Source organism: Bufo gargarizans, chromosome 8 (genome assembly GCF_014858855.1).
Source record: "Bufo gargarizans isolate SCDJY-AF-19 chromosome 8, ASM1485885v1, whole genome shotgun sequence".
Taxonomy (NCBI): Eukaryota; Metazoa; Chordata; class Amphibia; order Anura; family Bufonidae; genus Bufo; species Bufo gargarizans.
In genome coordinates, this window is record NC_058087.1 from 38,233,433 (window position 1) to 38,249,703 (window position 16,271).

The 16,271-nt window shown below is 43.5% G+C and overlaps 1 protein-coding gene across 4 annotated transcripts in view; it reads left to right on the forward strand.

Moving 5' to 3' along the window:
• TLK1 (tousled like kinase 1) overlaps positions 1–16,271 on the forward strand; it is a 313,707-nt gene that overhangs the window by 295,366 nt on the left and 2,070 nt on the right. For all 4 annotated transcript variants that reach the window (XM_044303362.1, XM_044303366.1, XM_044303363.1 and 1 more), the window contains 9 exons: positions 1,132–1,198; positions 3,675–3,772; positions 3,909–3,990; positions 7,031–7,122; positions 7,202–7,291; positions 9,982–10,151; positions 10,444–10,579; positions 13,238–13,349; positions 13,431–13,538. In XM_044303362.1, coding sequence (XP_044159297.1) covers positions 1,132–1,198; positions 3,675–3,772; positions 3,909–3,990; positions 7,031–7,122; positions 7,202–7,291; positions 9,982–10,151; positions 10,444–10,579; positions 13,238–13,349; positions 13,431–13,538 — 955 coding nt within the window. The remainder of the gene's footprint in view (positions 1–1,131; positions 1,199–3,674; positions 3,773–3,908; positions 3,991–7,030; positions 7,123–7,201; positions 7,292–9,981; positions 10,152–10,443; positions 10,580–13,237; positions 13,350–13,430; positions 13,539–16,271) is intronic.

Below are 16,271 nucleotides of genomic sequence, written 5' to 3' on the forward strand. Positions count from 1 at the left end.
GTGTGATTCATGTTGGGTGGAGGGAGAGCACCTTAATCAGTGTGAGGACTTATAGGCCATACATGCTCCTCTGGAATTCTGGGAGGGAAGAAATGCAAATGAGCTCTTAACAAGCTCTGCCTCTAATGCCCGCAGATGTTAGGCTACTTTCACACTTGCGTTCGGAGCGGATCCGTCTGGTGTCTGCACAGACGGATCCGCACCTATAATGCAAACGCTTAGATCCATTCAGAACGGATCCGTTTGCATTACCATGAACAAAAAAAAAAAAAAAAAAATTATTTTTTTATTTTTTTGTTCATGATAGTGCAAACAGATCCGTTTTGATTTTACATTGAAAGTCAATGGGGGACGGATCCGTTTGAAAATTGAGCCATACTGTGTCAACTTCAAACGGATCCATCCCCATTGACTTACATTGTAAGTCTGGACGGATCCGTTTGCCTCCGCACGGCCAGGCGGACACCCGAACGCTGCAAGCAGCGTTCAGGTGTCCGCCTGCTGAGCGGAGCGGAGGACAAACGGTGCCAGACTGATGCATTCTGAGCGGATCCGCATCCACTCAGAATGCATTAGGGCTGGACGGATCCGTTCGGAGCCGCTTGTGAGAGCCTTCAAACGGAACTCACAAGCGGAGCCCCGAACGCAAGTGTGAAAGTAGCCTAAGGCAGCTATCCTATAAGTCAATGTTCAGCTCTTAAAATAAGCCTTGAGACATGACTTGGATATTAAATAAGCCAGCACCTCATCTGCAGACAGCTGTTTCGGGGTGATTTGCCCCGCTCATCAGTGCAGAGCAGAGAGTACTGGGTAGGAGGCCTGTTGCTGAGCAAGGGGGGGGAACATTTTGCATTTGATTTCTTAGGTTGATTTCTACTTGATTTCCAGTGTGGAGAGACATTTAGTTCTTTCCCCCCCCTTTATTGTCCTCAACAGCTAGTTCCAATTTTTCTCGATCTGGTGGAGGGGCTAGCTGAAGTGAGGTCATTTTATTCCTTTGTAGGAACAATATACTTAAAAGATGAAATGTCATGAGTAAGCTATGCCTGGAATGCTAGGATCCTGTGCTTTGACTACTGTAGACTACATCTTAGATTTTGCAGATATTAACAGGCTTATTTTTTATTTTAGGTTAACCCCTGCTGAATATCACGAGCAGGAAGAGATTTTCAAGCTTCGACTCGGCCATTTGAAAAAGGTACTGCATCTTGGTCATTATGTTTTCTATAATAATCCAGTGTATGATGGATATTGTATTTTCTTTGCTCATTTAAAGTGTAACATTTGTGCTCATACCCATGCTCTGCAGTGAATATGGCCGCGTTTGCACATTGCGGAAAATTCACAAATAGTATTCAGGGCACCTCTTCTCTGCAGCGTGCTGGAACAATGGCTGCTGATTTGGTTTCCTGCTGCCGTCTGTGGAATATTGTCATCTGCGTTCTCACATACATTTCAGCCAATTGCTTCGGGTTCCTGAGGGGGCTGTTTCCTTGTAGACTATAGAGCTTGTTAACTAATCTTCCAAGTAAATGTTACTGCTTTGCTCTGAGGCGTATCTGCTCTGTAAATGATTATATGCCATTATTGAAAGTCCAGCCTTACAGCACTGACAAACAATATAGGGTTAAAGAGGTATTCCAATTTTAAAGGTGTTATCCAATTTCTCAAACAGCCACCCCACCCATGTTCCGGGCCCCTCACAGGTAATATACTTTCCCCGCTCCGCTCCCCGCGCGGGGGGATGAGCCTTTCTAGTGTCACCCATGATTGCCCCCCCCCCCCCCCCCCCCCCCCCCCCCCCTTCCCGACACTGGATGTTTTCATCCGTGTACAGGGAGAAGTGCGGGGTAAGTATATTTCCTGTGAGGGGCCCGGCACATAGGGGGGCTGTTTGAGAAATAAGATAACCCCTTTAATGATTACATCTAATAAAATGTTTGCTTACAGACCTTTTATTATACCCATATAGTAGCCTTTCCCTAAAGAAAAAAAAAATTGTATGGCTCATTTTAGTCCTGTAAAATGGATCCATAGGAGAGCAGGATGTGCCTAAACATGGTGTCAGTCTTCTGACCCTCACAAGTATCATGTGACCTGGCTTTCATTTAACTGTCCACCGCTGGGACCCGCACCTATCAGACAATGGGGACATGTCTATACACTTAAGCCACAAGCACTGGACACATTGATGTGATAAGTCATCAGTGTCGGAATAATGATTTTATTGTGGTTATTACAGTAACTACATTACTGTGTATATTTACATGGCTGCCTGTTTCTAGGTGATGTCATGTTAATGAACTTTAGTGTTAAAAAACAACAACTCAGATCTGCTTCTACATACAGATGTAGCAGGGTTAGCACTCAAACTCTTAACTCAACTTTCTTAACTCGTCGTGTTATCTTGAAAAAAGCCATTGAAAAGCAATTGAAGGTGTTTGCTTAACGCATTTAGTTTAGATAACACGTCTCATAAAACATGAGTGTTAACTCTACTACATCTGACAGACATAATGAAATGCTGCAGCAGGTAGTAATACTGTATATACTGTAAACGTTCTGTTTCCTAATGCAATACTATTCACCTGTTCGATACCTGGACAGTACCTGTAGGGAGAATTGTGGCTAGATGACCCCGGGTTTCCAGTGTTCTGGCCATCGCCAATCTCTCTCCCCATTCAAGTAAATGCGAGTGCACCGCACTTGCGCGGCCACCGCTCCCATTCATTTCTATGGGGCCAACAGAAATGCACGGTGCGCCCTTCACCACCTTTCCCCACTCCATTCTCTGTGTAGGTGCAGGTCCCAGAGATGGGACCCGCACCTATCAGACAATGGGGGCATATCCTAGCGATATGCCCCCGTTGTCTATGATGGGACAACTACTTTAACTCCTCTCAAAACATGAAAATTTATGCATGATTGCAGTTAAAGGGGTTTTGCGGGATTTTTAGATTGATGGCCTATCCTCAGAATAGGTCATCCATATGAGATTTGCGGGGGTCAGACTCTTAGAACCCCCACCGATCAGCTGTTTGAGGAAGCCATGACACTTACTGGAGCTCTGATGCTCAGCACTGTCTATTTGATAGTGGCTGTGCTTGGTATTGCAGCTCAGCCCCATTCATACGTTACATGGCCTAGGAAGAGGCGGACAGCGAATCAGCAGGGGTGTTAGGAGTCGGACCTCCACCGATGGCATATATATACACAAATCCGGAAAAAAACCTTTTAATCGTATTATCTCAATTTCCTCCAAGTTATAGGCACAGGGTACCAAACTCCTCATATATACAGATATGCTGGGTTCTCACCTTGACTATATTAGTGATTTGTGGTAATGGCTCCACAGAATTAAGAAATATTCCCTCCATAGGTAGTTAGGGGTAGCCAAACAAGCTCTCCCATAGACAATAGATGGAGAAGCGCACATGTGGGAACATCACCCGGATGTGGATGCTGTCGGCTACCTGACCTTGTTGGTCTCCTGATAATGGGACCACCTCTCGGACATTAATGGTATACCTGTAGATATTGTTAGAAATGGTTTGAAATCTACTTTAAGAAATACCAGGGTAGGGGCAAGCAGTGAAACTCACTATATTAACTACTTGTTTGGAGATGAAATGGGCATCTATAGCAGTATAACCTTGCCATTTGTTATTTTGCAGGAAGAAGCTGAAATCCAGGCAGAGTTGGAGCGTTTGGAAAGAGTTCGAAACCTTCACATTCGAGAACTGAAAAGAATTAACAATGAAGATAATTCACAGTGAGTACACATATTCGTAACCCACAATGAATGAGCGTGTCCTTATCTGCAGAGCCTGGTTATTCTTCTGTCAGTGGTATTGAGACTGTACACCCTATATTCATGCATTTCGGGTTTTTTTTCACACTCTTTTCAGGTTTAAAGATCACCCTACATTGAATGAGCGTTATTTATTACTTCATCTACTAGGACGAGGAGGTTTTAGTGAAGTATACAAGGTAATGTTTGTGTGTGTTCAGGGTCTGACACTCAACCATTGGGTCTTTATTATTAGGTCAGGCATTTTAGTAGTTGTGCTACTAGTAGTGTTGAGCGAACTTGTGTTTTCAAGGTTCGGGTTATCTAAAAATTCCGTTGTGGATTGCGCAACCACGGACCACAACTTATATAACCTGAACCTTGTACGCCGAACTTGAAAACACAAGTTCGTTCAACACTAGTTACAAGTGTTTACGGTGTTGGGGGGCTATCAAAGTTAAAGGGGTTGTATGTGTTAAATTTGTATGTGAGCAAATTGCAGGGAGACTGGTTAAAATAATTTAAAAAAACATGAAACTTACCCTCTTAGCCCACCCTGATCTAGTGCTGTCGCTCTGTCCTCTTTGTAAGGCTGCAGCTGTGACGTGTTTTTGTTGCTGCAGCAGTTATTACTGACTTCAGCGGTGTGCAGCTGCAGTGGTTGTGTGTGGTATACACGCACGTCATGGCTGCAGCCCAGCTGAGGGAACAGCAATGCTGGATCGAAGAGGGCTATAGGGGTTGTCCAGCCTTTTTTTAGTGATGGCTTATTCTTAGGATAGGCCATCACTAGCTGATTGCCGGGATCCAGGACCTCGCACCCCTGCAATCAGCTGTTCTGTGTAGCTTTGTCACGGAGAGTCTGCGCCGGAGCTACAGAGCACCGTCAGTTTTGTAATGGACAGTGCTACTCCATTGACGAGCTCTGTCTACTAAAATGTTGGCAGTGCAGTGAAGTTCCAGCATTGGATCTACACAAAACAGCTGATCAGCAGAGATGTCAGTTGCTGGAGGACCCCTTCAAGTTTTTTTTGTATCTTTTGAAGTTTGGGCATATCAAATTGAATAAAAAAATAATAATTTTAATTTGCTGCATGTACTGCAACCAGTGAACATGCAACAGATCACTTTGAAGGGTTATGGCACAAAACAGCTTGTACTAGTCACCCTGTCAGTAATGTTAAGTTCTGAAACCTTTAGTACGATTGATATCTGATCAATGTCTTTGCGTTGATTTTTTTTGTTTTTTTGTTTTTTTGTTTTTGTTTTTTTTTAATGCAAAATTGCATAAAGGCGCCCATGATTAAAATGCTGACTGCATTTTCACAATGTGCCAGGTGTAAGCTGTCAGAAAATGTATAGGTGGGATAATGTTATTTTTTTTAATTTACAGTTCAGGTTTTATTTGTGTCAGAATTGTGGAACTTGTTGTGGCAGCAAAAGAGTTAATGGTCATTTAATCTTAATACTTCTGTTAATCCGTAGGATACCAGCGCCGTACATGTACGGCACAGAAACGCGGGACACAAATACCAGCGCCGTACATGTACGGGGGGCTGATCGGGCATGTGCAGGAGCTGCGCCCGCCTGATCAGCGGCAGGTGTCCAACAGTCACCGATAGCCAGACCCCTGCTGTATGCGCCAACATCGGTGTTCTCAGGTCAGCGCTGACCGCGGGATCCTGCCGGGTGCGGGGTGGCCATCGGGTCTCCGCGCTGCTGTGATGGGGACCTGATGGCAGGCCGATGCCTTCTGTGACCACCTGTGAGATCTACATTTCCCTTTAATTCGTGTGGAACACCTAAAGGGTTAACAAAGTTTGGGAAATCAGTTTTGAATACCTTGAGGGGTGTAGTTTCTAAAAGGTATCACTATCTGTTTTTAAAAGCAGAGAATTGAAAATTGTGAATTTTTTTAAAATTTTTGGGTAAATTTTTTTTATTTTATTTTTTATAAATAAAAATGAAATATTTTGACTCAAATTTACAACTGTCATTAAGTACAATATGTGACGAGAAAACAGTCTCAGAATGGCTTGGATAAATAAAAACGTTTTAAAGTTATCACCACAAAGTGACACGTCAGATTTGCAAAAATCAGCCTGGGATTTAAGGTGAAAAGTGGCTCGGTAGTGAAGGAGTTAGAGGTTTTCCCATAAACATCATTTATGCAGAGAATATGTGATAAATTTATTGGCCAGAAATTATTTGTGAATGGAGCAGGGTCGCCGCCTCATTCAGGCTGTATACTTAAATTTTGGAGGTTTATAAAAGCTGAAATCGGGGACATACACAAATCCTGTACGACCCCATAGAAAAATTGCACTATGCGCATACCTGACTGTAATTGCACACTATCCTGAGCGCATGTTCCATCTTCTATTTCTCCAGTGGCACCAGTTTGAAAAAGGTCGTATGTGGCCGAAACGTCACACGTGATTTGTACAGCCACATTTCCTAATAAAGTTCAACAATTCGGCAACCGTAGTGCGAGAGTTTCCTATATATATTATATACACACACATACATTGAATTATCTGTCCTTTCAAACAGTATATTATAAAACTGTCTGTCTGCAGCCACCACTAGGGGGAGCTCAGTGCATAAGGATTTATACATTGATAGCAGCGGAAGCTTTAAAGGGAACCTGTCACCGGGATTTTGTGTATAGAGCTGAGGACATGGGTTGCTAGATGGCGGCTAGCACATCCGCAATACCCAGTCCCCATAGCTCTGTGTGCTTTTATTGCTTAAAAAAAATCTATTTGATACATATGCAAATTAACCTGAGATGAGTCCTGTACGTGAGATGAGTCAGGGACAGGACTCATCTCAGGTTAATTTGCATATGTATGAAATCTGTTTTCTTACACAATAAAAGCACACAGAGCTATGGGGACTGGGTATTGAGGATGTGCTAGCGGCCATCTATCAGCCCATGCCCTTAGCTCTATACACAAAATGCCGGTGACAGGTTCCCTTTAAGTAATTTCTTTGCACTGAGCTCCCCCTAGTGGTGGCTGCTGGAAATGTAGTGAATTTATGTAGAGAAGTAGTTCAGGACCAAACCCTTCCACTTCCAGGGCCCCATAACAGTTGCGTGGTCTGCTTCCATGCATATGCCACTGGCTGAAATACTTGTAAGGCCTTTGTGCCTGTATCTGATGCATCATCTTTCGATTCCTTGAGATGACTGGTGATTTTGAGATTAGCCGTTGAGGTTTTAAATGTTTATTTCAGGCTTTTGATCTTTATGAACAAAGATACGCCGCTGTGAAAATTCACCAACTCAACAAGAGCTGGAGAGACGAGAAGAAGGAAAACTACCACAAGTAAGTACTTTTTGTGCCCTTTCACAATAAGACCTGCCACTCACCACTGCGGCCATGCTAACCCGTCTCTTTCTTTTAGGCATGCCTGCAGAGAGTATAGAATACACAAAGAACTTGATCACCCTCGGATAGTTAAACTTTACGATTACTTCTCCTTGGATACAGACACGTAAGTAAAGTCTCCGCTGTTAATTCATTGTTTTATTAAGCTGCAGGCTTTACATATATATTTTTTTTAAGTGGTCGTCCAAGAAAAACAAAAAGTTGGACAACCCCCCTGTAAATGTGGTAAAATCACAAGAGAGTTGATTCCCACCCCTTTTCTCCCCGCTACTTTCAGCGCTCAGCTCCAGTCTTCACTGCAACCATCATCTTCCTGGCTGCAGAGGTGACGTTCCATGCACACAGTCGCCACTGAAGCCAAGCAGTACACGGGACGTCACCGCTGCAGCCAGGAAAACAAACCGCAACAGGGAGAACTGGAGCTCAGCACTGAAAAGGGGCAAGTATTCATTCTTTTGTTATTTTACCATAGGTACATGGGATGCCCGTGTTTTTATTAAAAGCGAATTTGACCAAGGACAACATCTGCATGGAGTTTGTATGTTCTCCTCGTCCTTGCGTGGGTTTCCTCCCACAGTCCAGACATACTGATAGGGAACCTGATTTTGGCCCATTATCTACAGTAATATCTTAGTACTGCAGATATGGGGTCCAGATCAGTATTTTTATTTTTCTACTGCCCCTGTTCCCCTGCGGTCAGCTCACAGAGCTGCATTGAAGTACGTTGTCCGAACTGCCGTGCATTTGCACAGGAGTCCTCTCCATTATGTTACCAGCGCACAGCAGTCCGGACAGTGTATTTCCCTGCAGCTTTGGGCGCTGTCATTGGGAATACAGAGGGCAGTGGGAAAATAAAAAATAATGATCTGGACTTCATGTCTGCCGTACTACTCATGTATTCCTGTAGATAACTGTCCAAAATCGGGGTGACCGATTCCCTTTTAAGACTGGCTTTTCATACACCAGATTTAATGAAGGGGGGAAAAAAAGCCAAATTTAAGAGGAGCAGATCTCCTAGTAAATTTTAAACATTTTATAGGTAGTCCGTTCTCCAGAAAAACCAAATCTACACTTGCTATGGGTTTCTGTTGTAAGTTGTATGAAGTCTGTCAGGCTTTCTCTGGTGGCAGCTCAGCTTGTTCTCTATTAGACCCATGACTATTATGTATTTTTTTTAAGCTATTACATTAACCCCTTAAGGACTTAGGACGTACCGGTACGCCATGTTTGCCGAGTCCTTAATTACCCATGATTATTATGTATATTTGAGCTATTACATTAAAACTAGACACTAAACTGAAATGCATGACGCCACTTTAAATCTGACCTGTGACGGTCTTAAGCAGGGTGTATGTAACCAGTATAAACCAACTGGACATGGAAGGATGGCAGATAAAGATGTAAGGTGGGAGATCTAGGACCCACCTGTGAAGTAGGCAGCATAGTGCAGTGACGGGCTGTTTTTAGTAGTATGTCACTTACGTGGATTTATTTAGTGATTTTTATTTTTAGGAGCTGACATGTTATACTCTGCACTAGTGAAGCCAGCAAGGAGTCTGATGTCTATGAGATGCATACCCCCCTCCATTCACCCTTCAGCCGTGGAGCAACAAGTTTCTTTGTTATGAACGTAATATAGAAGCTCTGTTGATCATCGTGGGACGGGAGTGGGGGCCCATATCTCATGGATATCATCAGACTACATAATGCAGTGGACCTCTGATAGCAGGGGTTGGCAACCGCCGGCGCTCCAGTTGTTGTAAAACTACATTTCCCATCATGCACACTTGCTTGGCTGTTTTCTGAACTCCCACAGAAGTGAAAGGCGCATGCTGGGAGTTATAGTTTCATAACAGTTGGAGTGCCAAAGGTTTGCTGATCCCTGCTTTATAATATGTAAGTTCTTAAAACCACATACCCATGTAAGTGATATTCCATAGAAAGATCCGTATGTCACTACACTATGTTGCCTTCAGAGAGGGCAGCATAAGGGACCTGGACGTCAAGATCTAATAAGATGGGACTATGCAGCTATATAGGAGGAAATTTACGAAGACCAGCATTTTACACGCCGGTCTTATAAGGTCATCTAGGAAAAGATATTGATGACCTTGATCGGTTATCAATGTCACATCGGCGGGGGTCCAACCCCGGGTCAGCTGTTAGAAGGGGCAGGGGTCTTCCAAGGCCAGTGACATTATTATATATCAATCACATGGCCTAGTTACAGCTTAGCCCTATTCAGGTCAATAGGGCTGAGCTGCACGATGAGTTAAGAAATTTTAGTTGAGCTGGAGTGCTAACCCTGCTACATCTATACCTGAAACAGCTGATCGGTGGTGGTGCGAGGACTCGGATGCCCGCCATTGTGGTAGTGGATAGGATAGGTTATCATTTTCCAGATAACCCCTTTAATTTATCGCCCAGTGCAGTCAGATACACTACAACAGAGGCGCCTCTGTGCACGTCCATACTCCCAAACTGAAATCTATGCCAGCAGGAAGCTGGTGTAGATTTCAGGCATATTATTCCAGTGTCCTGGTGTAAAATATAAAAAATATTCCTGGTCAACCATTCGTGGTCCTGCCTCGCTGGGCAGAGCGATGAGTCCTCAAAAAATTAGCACATTTTTACACAAGCGTGGCTTGTAAAATTTGCTACCATTTGATTCCAGAGAATTTCTAAATGCCCCTCTTAGTTTTAGGCACATGCGTGGATTTAAATGGATTACACACAGACATTGGTGTTCCTGCTCCGTTCTGCACCTGTAAACATGGTATATTTTCTTATTTTTAGATTTTGTACAGTTCTAGAATACTGTGAAGGCAACGACCTTGACTTCTACCTAAAACAGCACAAGTTGATGACTGAAAAAGAAGCCCGATCCATTGTAATGCAGATAGTCAATGCACTACGTTATCTGAACGAGATCAAACCTCCCATTATCCATTATGATCTGAAGCCAGGTGGGTTGGAAAGTACAGCATGTAAGTTCGCTTAGTTTTGAATGGGTATTGCCAGATTTTGTAAGTGAACATGGGTGGCCTGTGTCCACCAAAAGCCCTTCATAATACTTCTTATAGTAAAGCCTCCCAGTCTAGTTTTGCATCTAGATCTAAGATTTCAGAAAGAGATATTCATTTTTGTCTAGTTGTGACTTCCCATAGGTTAGATGGATGTCGGCAGCAAGGGGGGTATTGTGCATGAGCTGCTGTGGTTCTATAGTGGAGATGCATTAATGGGAGTTTATTCTTATAGGAAATATACTTCTTGTCGATGGGACAGCATGCGGAGAAATTAAAATCACAGATTTTGGCTTATCAAAAATAATGGACGACGACAGCTATGGTGTGGATGGAATGGATCTAACCTCACAAGGGGCAGGAACATACTGGTAAATAGGGACTTCATGGTATCGAATACTGCCATTGGGGACAAATATTGGGTCATATAGGCAGAGGGGAACCCAAAATTATCTGAGATCCTGAGCATTAGGCCTCTTGCACACGGCCGTTGTGGTTCCGCTTCATGCATTAATGCACGGGACGGATCCAGACCCATTCAACTTGAATGATCCGTCCATTTCGCAAAAAGATAGAACAAGTTATAATTTTTTTGTGGAACGGAAGCACGGATTGGAACCCTACGGAAGCACTGCTACTCCGTAATGCTTCCGTGGGGTTCTGTTTCGTTCCGCACCGCATCACCGGATTTGTGGACACATTCAAGTGAATGGGTCTGCATTTGTGATGCGGAATGCACACGGCCGGTGCCCCGGGTATTGCGGAACCACAGTATGCAGCCCGCAGTACGGCCACGGGAGCATAACGGCCGTGTGCAAGAGGCCTTACCCAGAGAAAACTTATGTTGTAACTCTCATGTGCTGAGCTCGGGCAGAAGTGGAAGGGGAAGAACTGCTTTAGATGCTGATATCTCTCAATGGTAGCAACTAGAAGCCTGCACCCGATCCTGTTTGAAAGCTGACATTCCATGCTTTCATACAAGACCAAAATTACAGCATTAGTCTAAGCTAAACAGGAGATATCACTGTTAGAAATCAATTCCGGAATAATCGTGGGTAAAACCTGCTTTCACTTTCAGCTGCATTCACCTCATCCCAATTTCTAACTGACATCTTCCCATGTACTGACAGTGCTGGCATTGTTTGAAAGCTTGGAATGCCAGCTTTCAAACAATACAAAGCCCATATCTAGCTGGTACCAAACCAGAGATATGAGCAGCTAAAGCAATCAACTGTTACCTTGTAGCTCCGGCATCAGGACTGCACAGCTCCATGCATTGTGAACAGAGGAGCTGGTAAATGCAGCACTGCTCCCATTCACCTCAGTGGCAGCAGTGCTGTAGTTCCGTCCGCTACACAATAGATGGATCTCTTTAGTTCCAGTGGTTGAGTTGCAAGGGAACCCCCATCGATTTGATGCTGATGGCCTATTCTGAGGGTAGGTCATCAATATCAAAATTCTAGGCAACTCTGTTTAAGGACTCATACACACAAACTTAATTTTTGTCTGTTGCAGTTTTTGTTTAGTTTTTTCCCACCCAAAAAATGGAAACTACTCCATGTGCAGTATGTGTCCGCTTGTTCGTTCTGCAAATAAATAGAACATGTCCTATTATTGTCCATACTACAGACAAGGATAGGACTGTTCTATTAGGGGCCTTCTGTTCAGCGAAATGCAGAATGAAGACGACCAGCATCCAGGTTTTGCGGACTGCAAAACTCCATTTGTCGCATGCATGAGCCCTAAAGCACAATTTCAGTTCCCCGATTAGTTTTTTTCTGAATTTAATGTTCGGTACAGAGCTTGACATGAAAGATTAAAATTGCATAATTATGACTGTACCCACGCATAAATTATATATCCCACCAAATGTAAACTGCTTTTTGAAACTAAATGACAATGATCCATTTTAAATTGGAATATTAAAGGAAACCTGTCACCTGTATTTTGGGTATAGAGCTGAGGACATGGGCCGCTAGCACATCTGCAATACCCAGTCCCCACAGCTCTGTGTGCTTTTATTGTGTAAAAAAAACAACAACTATTTTATACATATGCAAATTAACCTGAGATGAGTCAGGGACAGGACTCATATCAGGTTAATTTGCATATGTATCAAATAGTTGTTTTTTTTGACACCATAAAAGCACACAGAGCTATGGGGACTGGATATTGCGGATGTGCTAGCGGCCATCTAGCAACCCATGTCCTCAGCTCTATACACAAAATCCCGGTGACAGGTTCCCTTTAAGTGGATTTCTCGCTCTCTAGTATTAAAAAAAAAAAAAAAGCAACTTCACAAATAGACTCCCTTCTATTTGTCTTTTACTTTTTGCTACTTAACATTCATTTGGTAGGTTAACAAAGTAGAGAACTTATAGAAGGGGGCTCCTGGCAGGATTTGACTACACCAGGTATTTGTAGTCTGTTACCATGGAGACACACATCTGCAAAGTAACAGTATACACAAAACAGAAGGATATTTGTTCATTATAGATGCATTGGAACAGTAATAAAAATAAATGGTAGCAAAGGTGAACATAGCTGTAAGCTGAAAGAGGTTGTCCGAGTTATCTCCTCTGCTACTTCCTGCGATGTGCTGAGGTCCTCACCGCTGCTCTTTGTTTGTTTTTTGGCTGCAGTAGTCATATTCTGTGCACACAGGTCAACACTGCAGCCAATCACTGGCCTCAGCAGAAACATCTTGTGCATGGATGAGGCCAACGCTTGGCTGCGACGTTGACCTGTGCATGGAATGTCACTGCTGCAGCCAAGAACATGTCAGCAGCAGGAGGACCGGAATTGAAGAAACAAGGAAGAAGGCAGGTGAGTATCCATCCATTTCTTATTGTAGGTCACAGTTTGCCTGAGTTTCTGTAAAATTTGGAGAACCCCTTTAAGTTGTAATATCCATAGCTACCAATATTCTGACCATAACTTGACAATCACATAGGACATCACACTATATACACCTTACATTTTATTCATATGCATTAATGCGCTGTGGATGTTCTTTTACACCCTTGCAGGTATTTACCACCCGAGTGTTTTGTGGTGGGCAAGGAACCGCCAAAGATCTCAAATAAAGTGGATGTATGGTCAGTCGGAGTCATCTTTTTCCAGTGTCTGTATGGTAGGAAGGTAAGAAACATTGGTACTTTATCTTATTGTCATCACCAACTATTGCCACATGTATCTCAGAATAATCCATTTACCTTCCAGCCCTTTGGACATAACCAATCCCAGCAAGACATATTACAAGAAAATACCATATTAAAAGCTACGGATGTTCAGTTTCCTGTGAAGCCTGTTGTAAGCAATGAAGCCAAGGTATAATATGATCCGCATCATAATATATATAACTGATTTCTAGTTGTGAGAACCATTGCTCTTAAAGGGCTTCTGTCAGCCCACTAAACCTTTTTTTTTTTTGGTTAATAATAATCCCTAAACTGCGAGCTCCCTATACATAAGCAAAATATTCATTTTTGTTCAGTAGATTTTGTTAAAAAGTAGGGCGTCCTCCTCTCCTCTCCATCCTCAATGCGCCTGCGCCGATGACGTCACATCTACACCAGGCGCATTGAGGATGGAGCGGCCGAGAGAGCGGCCGCCTCTCAGTGCGCCTGGGCCGATTAAAGAGAGGTACGGCGCAGGCGCGATATTTTGAATTCAAACAGGGCCAGCAGAGAACGATCCCGTTCCCTGGCCCTGTCAATCACACTGCGGAGGGGGCGTCATTATGAGAGGAGGATGCGGCTGCTACCAGCAAGTAGCCGCCCTACTTGCTGGTAGCAAGGTAATTTACATATTATAAAAATTGCTTTTTAACAAAATCTACTGCACAAAAATGAATATTTAGCTTATGTATAGGGAGCTCGCAGTGTAGTGATTATTATTAACCCAAAAAAAAAAAAAAAAAACGGTTTAGTGGGCTGACAGAAGCCCTTTAAATTTTCTGAACTACAATCCAGGGGCTCATCTGTCCATTCATCCAATTTTTGTGTGCGGCCATTATGTCTGCAGATTTCACACGATTCATTCATATACGGCACAGTGTGATCAGCTTTAGTCATTGTACTACATATTTACATTGCTGGTGGGTAGGACACAGACTCCTGTCTCACAGCACAACCTACAGTTGATTATCAAAATGTCTGTATGACCCCCCTTCTGGCAGTCATCCAGATCCCTGGGTCAGTATTCTCCAGTGTTGATACTAGTGACCTAGTATTTCTTTTAAGTCTACTCACTCACTTTTTGACATTTCTAAGTCTTTGCTTGTATTCCTTGGTCTTTGCTTGTATTCCTTGAGGGTCACTCATTAAGATAAGTATATAATTTAGACTTTAAAGACAACTTGAAGGGGGTTGTACTGGACCTGTAAAGTGAAGTTTATTTACCTGCTTCCTGGTGCCGTGTCCCGCTCCTTTTCCTCCTGGCCTGCATTGCTCCACTGGGCTCCCTCGCTTTAAATATCCAGTTTGACATGACCATGTGCCATGGCATAAGAGGATCCAGTAACCTCTGCGGCCAGTGATTGGCTGCTGTGATTTCAAACCGAATATTTACAGCTCCGAGAAGCTGTGAGCTCAGAGAAGCATTGCAGGCGGCCAAAAATCCACCCACAACCCCTTTAATATTACATCATCATCTTCTTTATCATTACCAGCAGGGCTCCAGATGGCGACCAAAATAGTCACCAATGCGACTTAGAATTTACAAATGGCGACAAGACTTTTTAGACCCGCCGCCACAGCTCTGCAGTTGAAAACAGCGGCTGGCACAGGAGATGATAGTTCTCTGCCCCGCCGCCGATGTTCTTCTCAGCAGCGCAGTGTAGAAGGAGTCTCTCCCTCCCCCCTGTGCTGCCGCCGCCGCCAATAAGGAGGAGGAGGAGGGGAGGGGCTGTGGCCGCTGCACCACCAATGAAGATAACTGACCTATTTATACAAATACAGGAGGCGGGTGCCGGAATCACATAGCCGGCACCCGCCTCCTGTATTTGTATTAACAGGTCAGTTATCTTCATTGGTGGCGCCCCCCAACACCCCAGTATAATAAACATTGGTGGCGCAGTGCGTGCCCCCCCCCCCAATACCTCAGTATTAAAGTCATTGGTGGTTCAGTGGCAGTTGTGATCGGAGCCACAGCAGTGTAATCCTGTGGCTCCGATCGGTTACCATGGCAGCCAGGACGCTCCTGAAGCCATGGCTGCTATAGTAAGCTCCCTGCTGTCGTGTGCACAAAGCCCAGGGCAGCAGGAAGAGTGTGAAGTCCTATTCACCCTGATAGAGCTCTATAAGGGTGAATAGGACAAGGGTTCCAGCCCCTAAGGGGGCTAATAGTAAAAAAATAAACACAAACACTAAAATATTAAGTTTAAATCCCCCCTTTACCAATAACTATTAAATTATTTAAAAATATCTCCTATGCGGTGAGTGCCGTAACGGAAATAAATAAAAACCATGTGATTCGCCATTTTTTAGTCACCTTGCCACACTAAAAAATAGGTTCTATTATGGACCGAACGTTTCACAAAATGCGGAATGCACACGGCTTCTTTTTTTTTTTGTTTTCTTTCGTGTAGTATTGAGTATTGCAATACTTCTTTATGGTGACGAAAGCGAATCAAAATGTTGGTATCGAAACAACCCTAACCCGATCGCGTAGCGTTATCGCGATACCAACATTTTTATTCGGTTTTGATTCGGCGACTAAAAATTTCAGTTCAGGAGCCAATGGCTACTATTTTTTTTTTATTTTTTTATTTTTTTGCCTGGAGCACTGACCAGTACGTTGCAGTTACAGTTGTGGCATATCGTACTGGTGGTGGTGCAATGTTTCATTAGACTGAATCATTTTACAATTGGAATTAACCCTTAAAGTCCTAGAAATGGGGATTATCATGCAGATTGTCAACCATTAATTGCTTCCTCCTGTTAACAGGGCTTTCAGATTCAGATAGCCCCTTATGAATTTGCAGGTTAAAAGGAGAAAGCTGATCTCATCAGAGGTCTGATGGGACTTCCCTGCATTAGAGGACCACAGTGAAAATGCTAA